General features: G+C 42.5%; 1 protein-coding gene and 1 long non-coding RNA gene across 2 annotated transcripts; both read right to left on the reverse strand.

Moving 5' to 3' along the window:
* Positions 1-4,557: 4,557 nt before the first annotated feature.
* On the reverse strand, positions 4,558-7,717 carry LOC116783760. Its single transcript, XR_004355816.1, has 4 exons — positions 7,613-7,717; positions 7,285-7,377; positions 4,817-5,828; positions 4,558-4,731 (listed from the first exon to the last, which is right to left on the reverse strand). It is a non-coding gene; the product is annotated as an uncharacterized LOC116783760 (long non-coding RNA).
* Positions 7,718-7,810: 93 nt separating this feature from the next.
* On the reverse strand, positions 7,811-10,097 carry LOC116783623 (ADP-ribosylation factor-like protein 6-interacting protein 4). The gene is made up of 5 exons (XM_032681277.1): positions 9,981-10,097; positions 9,404-9,475; positions 9,037-9,171; positions 8,320-8,372; positions 7,811-7,834 (listed from the first exon to the last, which is right to left on the reverse strand). Exons 2-5 carry the CDS (start codon positions 9,471-9,473, stop codon positions 7,811-7,813), a joined length of 282 nt encoding a protein of 93 aa, XP_032537168.1. The 5' UTR covers positions 9,474-9,475; positions 9,981-10,097.
* Positions 10,098-10,129: the final 32 nt, after the last annotated feature.

A 10,129-nucleotide genomic window follows, 5' to 3' on the forward strand; every position in this document is an offset into this window, starting at 1 on the left:
AAGCTACTCCTTGACAGAAGCTGTGGATAAGCAAATCTGTGTTGTTGCTTACACTACTTCCCCCAAACATTGCTATAGGCCTCTCTCAGAAGGAAAACTACAGACAGGTTGACTGGATGGTCATTCTGATATTCCTGTGTTCTGCTCTACCTCTCTGATGAAGGACATGGCACTGTAGTTTTGCCCAAAAAGCATTCTGAGAAGCACAGTCACAGCCTTTTTGGTTGTGCCCTGCCACAGAGGAAGGGCTATTAGGCCTCCCTCAGTTCCATCCACCTGTGCCAGACAGAGACATCATAATCTTGGTGCCTGCCTTTCCCTGGTACTGCCATCTGTGCTGTGGGCTGTTGGCACAAGGACCTCTTGTTCTCTTTGCATAATCAGAGAAGCCATGTTTTGAGCTGGCTTACATCAGGAAGATACTATGCTGGCCTTGAATGCTGGGTCTTGGGCCCAGGTCTCCCAATGACTACCATGTATTTTCTGTGCAGTTGTGCACAAAGATATTCTCAGACTAAGGGAAAATCCTTACAGGATGAGAGCTTAAAAACACAAGAGAAAGGTGAGGAAAAGGGATACAAGAAGCACAGTGGATTATGTGGTGATTTACAGTTATCTGCGTACACTGTACACTTCATAAAATTATGAATTCTTAGCGTCCTGGCTAGATAACCAGATCATAGCATCTTACTTTTCTATTTCAGTCAAAATCAGGTGTTGCCTCTACCAAATAAATGTAATCTGACCCAGGAGAAGATATACAGAAGTGGGGGAAAGATCTTTGTTTTTGACATCAGAGTACCTACTCTCATAATGCCACTACTATTACATCTGTTCAGTGATAACAATGTATTCTCAAAGGCCTCTATCATGTCACAGTCCCTGTGCAGTACCTTTTCCAACCTCATTCTCTCCAGTGTCAGGTTGCCTAAAGCGACAGATTGCACCTTATTTGGTCTGAAGACTATTTAAATAACCAGATGTGTTATGAAGCAGCAACAGTGAAATACTCAAGTTGGTGGCTTTTTTTTCTATATTCTGGCACTGGTATTTAAGAGATGGAGAAGAGCCAGGTGCAATTTCTGAAGAACTCAGCAGCCCCAGGCAGGGTGGTGCAAGAACACCTGGTCCTTCCAGGTCCCTACTGGCTCTCCATAACTTGCTCCTGTTGCATTCAGCTACTGAGAAGTTAAAGGCTTCCTTCTGCCTTTGGCACGCAAGCACCAGCAGAAGAGTTTATTGTCTGTCCTCAGCACAGCCAAGGGCAAGAAATGAACAAAGACTGGATTAAATTCATAGGACAGCAGTAACAAATGTTCCCCATAAACAAGCATAATTATTTGCAGGCTAATTAAAGGGTTTCAGAATAAGAAAGTGCAAAGCCAACGTGCAAAGGTAAAAACAAAATAGATTTCCGTAACATTCCAGCTGGGCAGCAATGCCACCTACTGGCGGATATCCCACCATCGACTAACCAGGGAACAGGCAGCAGCAGCTTTCTAACCAGGCCTCTCCTGACAAATTCCTCACTCTGGCACTACTGCTGTCTCACACTGCTGTCACCCAGAGAGCAGCACGCGAGCGGAGAGCACAATGAACGCAACTAGTGTTAGCCCTGGCGTTTAGTGCCTTACTGGAGACGGCACCAGTGGTCAGCGTGCTGGTATGGGAACAGCTGTCATCTTAAACACTGTGCCTCTCAGACTGGATATTAATGTGCTCTTCATGCTGGTTGAAAGGGCTCAAAACATGCCTCCATAGACCCCTCAGCACCATGTCCTGCTTGTCCCTCAGACAACACTAGATGTGTCATACTCCTTGGGAATCATAATTTAAGACCGAAATTGAACAGGCAGAAAAATAACCCCTGTTGTCAACATCATGATCTGTGCTCTGGACAGTAATTTTGATAATTAATTTTGTCCATAGATGGAACTAGGTGGCTGGGTGCTTGCCAGTAATTTTAAGCAGCAGCTCCTCAAAAGCTCGTCCCCCTACAGCTTCAAGTACAACCAAGTAGCAGACTGGAGGATTCCCAGGTGTGCCCAAGACCTCATTCCTTCAGAAGAACCCAATACCCGTAAAGTTCAGCCGTTTCATGGAGTCCCCAAATCACAGTGGAGCTTCCCACCTTGACAGCTGAACTGGAACCTTGGAGACTAAATACCCACAGCAAAGATCATGAGTTTTACACACCAAAAGACATCAGAGCTCCATTCAGCTGTCAGGGCCCATGCCCACACCAGTGCAGGTTTGGCAGGTGATCCCAGGACAAGTCACTTAGCCTCTCTGACCTCTGCTCTTCCCCTCTGTATAGAGCTCACTCAGATTTTCCTGCTACAGAGGATGACTGGGAAGCTCATACATTCCTGCAGCATGAAACACCCAGGTACAGCAAAACAGCACAACTTGCCCAAGTTTAATCATACTAAATATTGAAGAGTTACCACAATTGCAGACCCATCTCTCAGTTCTGCAGGATGATACACCTTAGTTCCATGGACCCAGATACTTTCAAGACAAAGTGGCATTTATACACATTTCCTCAGCTTCATCTCTTCTACATTTTTGTGTGGGTAAAAGAGTGAATTTCAAGCAAACCATAAAGGAAACGAGTAACAAAGAATTACACAGTGACTTCTGTTTCTGGAATTTCTGTTGTCAGAAAAATTCAGCTGAGTTCTGCCTGATTCGCAGAATGGAAAATGGTACAGGGACACAGAAAGTTGAATGTGATAGGGAAGACTGTCACACACACACACAGACACACGCACACAAGGTAGATTTTCGTCAATGATTCATCATTTTAGGAAGAATCTCAACTTGCCCAGCAAGGTAAGCTTCTGCAGCCCCTTCTTTATCACCTGACCTTGGCCCCACACCATGACTTCTGACAGCAGCAGTCTCCCTCCATCCCTACCTCATACCTTTGCTATTGCTCTATTGTTCCAGCCTGCATCTTCACCCACAGTACGCACCTTTTTGAGACCTGGTAGCAAGTCTCTCTATCAGCCCCTTGCCTACCAGGTTGACATTCCATGTCACTTCACAGTTCCCTCATGCAAATTTCTCAACCTGATGTTCACCACAATTTTACTATTTAACCCTCACATCTGGTTCAGTCTGTGGTTCAGCTGCCACAATAGTGATTTGAAGCAGTATTAAAAGAAGCTATGCTTTAGTGAAAAGGTCAACAAAATTAACTTCTTTCCTGAGGCAGCAAAGCATGGACAATTATTCTGGCTGTAAGGGCCTGTGCTCACTAGGGAGGACTGGAATCTGCTGGCCAGCTCCAGACAGGAGCCTCAAAGATACTCAGTCCCAAGAAGCATGTGATCTCAATGCTTGTGGGGAAAGACAGAGAAACAAAGGATGCAACATTACTCAAACCACTTCAGAAACCTGAGAATCTGCACGGAGATGGGTAGGAAAGAAAAGGAGGTTTATAAAAGCAGCAACTGCTGGGAAGTCTCAGACACCACCTCTAACTGACTGGGGAGGAGAGAATAAAACTGAATCACTGCCACAGAGCTTAAGCAGCTTGGCTCTCTAAAAGAAATGATTGCTTAGAAGTAAATCCTGGCATAGAAATATTTTAAAGCATCACTAAAGCATATCCAGCATGTCAGAACTGAGTGGGAAAAACTCTTGTCTTGAAACACGAAGAAAGAGAAAAAGGATTTGTTTGTTTTTTAAGAAAAAGCGGTTTGACTTGGTTTTGCATCATTAGAGTCAGCAACTACCAAAACCCTAAAAGAGGAACAGACCACATCATATTTCTAAAGGCTCTTTGCCTTTTCCATACTAATATGGAACAGGGAAGGAGTTTTTACAATCTTGACGAAGGCACCAAAAAGCGAATTATTTCACTTAAGTCTGAACCTTCGAACCAATGCAGTTCTTTACAAGTGTGATCGCCGTGTTTCCCATTTCTATTTGTTTTCCATCTTCCAAATTTCTACTCCCTCCCCACCCTGACAAATTTTCAGAAATTATACTATCTTTATATAAAATAAAACCTAAGGAATTGGAAGGCTTTTAGTGTCTTCTAGGAGAGTGTTTGGGATTAACCTTGTTATGCAAAGACCAGAGAAAAAAAGCTGCTTATCTGGGCAAGATCCTTTGACATCACTAGCTAGAAGATACCAAAGTAGCATAAATCAAAGCATTATCCTCACAAAAAAAAAAAGGGGTTTTCTTGTTTGTTTTTCCCCCTACTGACATTTCAGAGCAGTACTTCCAAAAAAGGCTTCCATTGCCAGATTACAAGTCAAGGAAACTCCAGTTCTTACCTATGTTTTTCCAAGTTTTATGTTGATAAGGATGTAAAGGCTTGCTTTTCTGGATCAGGGCTTTAATCTCTAAAGAATTACATCTCTGCAACAACTATAATATGCTTCACAATAAAAGAAAACTAGGGAAAAGACAGGATTCTAGCATCTTCAGAAGGTTTCACACATCAAAACAGTTATAAAATTATCCCTTGAGCAACGGTACAGATCTTCAGGTTTACTTCAAAACACCGTAGGAGACACAGATGCAAGGAGTTTTCCACACTCTGACCGCTGTAGACCTGATGCTCTTGTCAAAGTCAACTACTCTTGACTTCTTTTTTTCAGGCATTCCTAAACGGCAGTTCCTGGGAAGCACTTGCTTCGCAAGCGATTCAAGTGGGACTCCCACATTGGTGTTATGTACACAGGGGCCTGCTGGCTGATCGAAAGTCAAGCTCTGGAAGGAAGGAAGAGCACGAACACTGAGCAAACTACCACAGCTAACACACAAGTTATGCTGGGCTCCAGCTGCATACCCATACCTGTCTCATCTCACAGCGGGCTGTCAACATATCCAGAGAGTCACTGGCACTGCCTGCCTCTGATTTATTCCTGCAGCTCTTTCTCCATTAGGGTAAGGTACGTCGTATGTGTCTTGCTTCACTTCAGACAGAGAAAGATTTGATACACAACTCACAGGATCAGAAAGGCAGGCCAGAACTCCAGAGTTTTTAGGTCTAGGAACTGCAAACTCCAGATGGGGGGGGGTAAACTATTTATTGTGAGCTGCCTTTGAACAGCTGATTGAGATAAACAAACAAAATCACAGACCTTTTCCGCTTCTATTTTAGGATACAAATCATTCGCTACCATTATTGCTCTAGAGTATTTTGCTTTTACATTTTCTAGTGAGAGAGAGCAATAAACTGTCCAGAGAAAGATCCTATCTCAAACTCTGAAAGAAAGTAATATATTAGTTAGTGAACTTTCAAAAAAATCATTTATGTAAAAGCATGTTCTATTTACAGAGGTCATTTTGCTCTTTAGGACAAGTATAACCACTACCAGAAAAAAAATATACATATAAGAAACACCTCATCTTTCAAACAGACATTTACAAATACTCTGGTTAAACTACTAGAAAAATTAAGACATTTGAAATTAAGAGTGCATTCTGCATGCAGTTAGGATAGAAATTACATTATTTGACTTCAGTGTGTCATTTCTTATCATTGTCAATGACACACTCCTGGGCTTTTCTAAAACACCACAGCCTGGCTATTACCTTAGGATCTCAAAAGGAGGACATGGATCTTCATTAGCAAGTTATTAGCTACTCTTCATTTTGCCATTAAAAAAGGACATCCCGATTGTCTTCTCAGCAGGAGGGTCTGGTCTTGTCAAACTTGGCATCCTTTTCCCTGAGTTTCCCTTTAGTGTTTTGCTAGGCATGATGATCATTGACTTGGTATATCTACAAGTCCTTGGCCAGCACTCTTCCCATTACAAGGCAGAGTTCAGAAATTCCAGGAGCTGCGCACGGTTCCGGTCTCTCTGTAGAGCAGAGAAGCAGAGGCAGCAGCTGAACAGTTGAACAGACTCAGTGGAGCAAGGCTGCAGATCCCTGTTTTCTGTAGGGCTTTCACATCCACATTCACACAGCTGGATCTAACTATCTATCAGTTGGGTGTGAGTGCCCGGGGGAAGCACCAGGCAATGGGTCCTGGGGACAGATGCCCTCGGAGACAAGCTGTCACTGTCACTATTGCATGATACATTTTCTAAGTGGCTCCCTGCAGAGGCTCCACTGGGCTGTAATCATGTAGCTCACAGTCTGCTCAGGAGGGAACTCACAAGCTGAACAGATGCTATTCTCTGGTGTCTGAGGCGACTTTCACTGTACACACAGCAAGTCTTGTGCTTTGGGAAGTATAATTGTTTTTTCTGTGCAAAACCAGCAGCTTGCAGCACAACAAAACATTGAATTTATATTCTTTCTCCACGTAAGAGATGGCTCAAGCAGTCAAAACACTTGTTTCAGTGTTTTTTCTAAAAGTATCGCATCTTTAAATACTGTAAAGAATGGATGCTGTTCAATTCAGCAAGAACACAGGAACCAATCAAAAAAGGACCAACATCAAATATTTGATGTTAAATATTGTAATGAGCAGGTTACTAGGACAGAACTGACAAGCATAATTTAACACAAACTGCAGTGCCCCAGAAAGAAGATAATGCATTTTCGATCAAAGTTAACTTGGAATGCTCATATCTGCTTCAGTAGCTACAGAATGAATTGTTATGGCTGAACCAGAATCTGCCAAGTTGGATATACCTCAACAAAGTAGCACTTCTAAACACGTACTGACTAGTACCAGAGCCCTCTGCAGGCCACTCTAAGGTGTGGAAATTGTTGAAAAGGGTGAACTTACTAAATAAGTGCTGAGTCCAAACACTCATAGCAATAGCACAAAACACTACTCATTATATCAATTTCCCTGGGTATCTCAGCAAAAACATTTGACTGCTTTGAGAGAATGCATGGTCACATGGTCCTAATACTACTGTTGTCTTTTTTTTAAAATTCCTCTCTAAATAATGGCTAGTTTTGCATGTGTTAGAAAAACACAGTAAAGCAGCAATTACCACAACTGATCACAAGAGACTGAAAGAAGATGAGTACAATTAAAACCAGTAAATTACATCAACAGAGAAAGCTATGAATCAACTAACCATTAGAGACTGAAATTCTAAGAACCTGCACCAGCACCCTTTAGTTTATCTACTCATGCCTGAGTATTCCAAGCCCACTCGTAACACAAAACCTGCCAAAAGAATGAATTAAAATGACTCAGATGGCATCATAGCCACACTAAAAACTACACTCAATTTACAACCCCTAAGTGCAAGACTGACTCTTCTACAAAAGACAGTACTATTGCAAAAATATTAAAAGATACAGTATCTTCTCTTAGGAATATATAAATATATAGACTATTTTAACTCTTACCTCTATATCTTCCTTAGTCTTCTTAATTTTCATCTTAATTTTCTTTCCGGTTATCATGCTGTAGTTTTCATTCTTCTTTTTGTTTTTGAAGAACTAAAATGAGATCACACATTAAAAAAGCTTTGCTTTATTTTGTAATGTTACAAATCACAAGTAAAATTACAGATGATAATCTTTTATATTTCCTAACTGTTCAAAACAATACTATTGTATTTTGATTTCTATTTGTTTATGACAAAACCGGTGATGTTATACACATTTTTATTACAGGACAGATTAAGTATTTAGATGAAAAATGTAATGGGGCTTCAGATTCACACAAGCATACCTTGGAAAGCTGGACAGGTCCTGTTTTCTCTCTCTTTTTCTTCTTTTCTTTCTTTTTCTTCATTTTGTTCTCTTTTTTCCTTTTCTACAAGAATAAGACATATATTCTTAGGCTTACAGACTCAAAAGGGTAAAATAAACCAAATCCACAAGTATCTCTCAAGGCCCTGACTAGTCAAGACATCCCTTCTGTTTGCCCTTACCACTGCCAGACAGGTAGTAGCTGAAATACAGAAAGTAACACAGCAGGGTTAGCAACCCTTGGGACCCTGAGAAACAGAAATGGTCTGATTCCCTGTTCTCTCCCATTTAATGTTGTCCTCATTTAACCCCAACATACAAAATCACTGAACAGAAGGTCCTGATAAAATAGAAAAATTACTACAACAAGAATCTACTACCTGCTTCTCTCACTGACTAAAAATCAGTTCTTCTGACAAATTCTATACAGTTATCAAGATTCCCCACTATTCTTTTCTTCAGAGACTACTCTGAATGCTAGCTGGACCAGCTATGACTGGCAAAAGTAACTTTTAAATTATTTCTTTTTTTGTATACAGTCAATTAAATGCCAACCTATCAGTTCAGCTACCATAACCCTAAAAGCATGATTCAGATTTATAGAGCCACAGACAACAGCATTATGTCTCACATGACCTTTAAGGTTATTGTTTGTTAACTCCCCATTTCTCTTTGTAAAATGTTTACCTTTTTGTTGTGTTTTTCTTTTTTCTTTTTCTTTGATTTAGACTTAGGAAAATCTAAAGTTAAGGAAAAACAAAAAACAAAATCAAATCCTCTAAGTTTACAATTCTTGAAAAAGGCATTTGGTTTTACAGATAAGGCATACAGAAATGTGAAAGCTAAAAAGAAAATGCCTTAATTTAGCTACATACATTGACACTGCTTGAACCTAACTCAGAGGAAAGCAACACATTAACTGACTGCCTCTTACTGGTCTAACGTGGAAATTGAAAATACCTGATTTACTGATTCTGCAGACATGCCAACTTTATGTGAGTCCTCAAAGGCAAATGCTTGAAATGTTAAGACCAAAGCAGGACTGAATAAAAAACCCCAACTCAGGTCTAAATAGACTAGTGAAGTAGAAAAAGATCTGTGTTTTGAAAGTGTAATGATTAAAGGAGTTTAAATATACACAACATATCATTACAAAGTAACATTTTTTTAATGGTAGTTTTTTATTTTTAAGTTATTTAAACTAACAAAAGAACAAACTGTGTGCAAAGAGGCACCTTAACACAGCAATAGAAAAAACTTATGAGAAAAACACTGAACACACAACATTGGTATTCTGCACCATCACTTTTTGGTGGTTTAGCCACATTTAAAACAAGCTCTAAATGTTTCCAGGAGTACTATCAAAACTGGTGAACATCATGTGCACATGTGGAGGTAGCTTACCTCTACTACTTGAAGAAGATGATCTTGATGAAGAGCGTGATGAAGAGGAAGAAGTGGATGTGCTGCTAGAAGACGATGTGGATGAAACAGATGATGATCTGCTTCTACTGCGTTTCCGTTTCCTTTTTTCTTTTCCTTAGGACAACACAAGGTAACAGTGACAAGCACGCTAGTAACTATGGTCTACAAAAACGACTCTTCACAGAACTTAAACACAGTGAGCCCCCATGTGCCACGGTTACTAATTACACGGTTGCTAATTACCATTAGCAAGTGACCATGCCCAGTATCGGGGTCCAACCTGGTGACTGACACAGAGCATCACAACCCTAACACCAGAGCAGGGTAACAGACCAGCAGTGCCTACCTCGGACCTTCAGCCCTTCTTCTGAAGCTGCACACAGTGTCCTACTTTTTTCATCCTTGCTGTTATCCATATCTAGTCAAGAGGCAAAAGTACATTAATAACATAATTTCCAAAAGATTTTGGAAAGGGGAAAAAAAAAAAAAGGCAGTGCGGAAACCGAGGAAATCTGAGAACACGCCTTAGGGCAGCCCCGTAGAATCACAGAATGGGTTTGGTTGGAAGGGACCGTAGTGGGTCTCCCGGTCCAGCCTCCCGGCCCAAGCAGGGTCATCCCAGAGCACACGGCACAGGACCACGTCACCTGCCCTCACACTGCACCACACTCCGGGGGGCCGCGCCTTCGGCCGAGTCCTCTCGCATCGGGAACCGGAGGCCAACCCCCTTGTTTTCGTGCCACCGCCAGTGCGGACGCAAAGGGGGTTTTTCCCCACATCCCCTCCGTGTCAGGCTGTCGCTGGATCACGGGACCCGGCCTCGCAGGGATCCCCGGGGCCGCGCACCGCCCGCGGCTGCCAGAGGGCCCCGCGCCCGGCCCGCCTGTCCCCCACGGGCCCCGATCCCCCCCTGCCCGACCCACCCGGGATTGGGACGGCGCCGCTCCCGCTCGGCCTCCCCTCTCCGCGCTCGGCCCGGGCCCGCCCGCCGACCCGGAAGGGCTGGAGCAGCCGCCGCCGCTTCCTGCCCCTCACACGGCAACGGGGTCGGCGGCGGACACAGTTACCGAGC

The sequence above is a fragment of the Chiroxiphia lanceolata genome, chromosome 3, assembly GCF_009829145.1.
Source record: "Chiroxiphia lanceolata isolate bChiLan1 chromosome 3, bChiLan1.pri, whole genome shotgun sequence".
Taxonomy (NCBI): domain Eukaryota; kingdom Metazoa; phylum Chordata; class Aves; order Passeriformes; family Pipridae; genus Chiroxiphia; species Chiroxiphia lanceolata.

Coding starts and splice junctions, on each gene's coding strand:
- LOC116783623 (XM_032681277.1), bottom strand. CDS start 9,473: ATGGATAACAGCAAGGATGAAAAAAGTAGGACACTGTGTGCAGCTTCA. Junction 8,373..9,036: donor ATCTTCTTCAAGTAGTAGAG/GTAAGCTACCTC, acceptor CCTTAACTTTAG/ATTTTCCTAAGTCTAAATCA. Junction 7,835..8,319: donor AAGAAAAACACAACAAAAAG/GTAAACATTTTA, acceptor TCTGTATTTCAG/CTACTACCTGTCTGGCAGTG.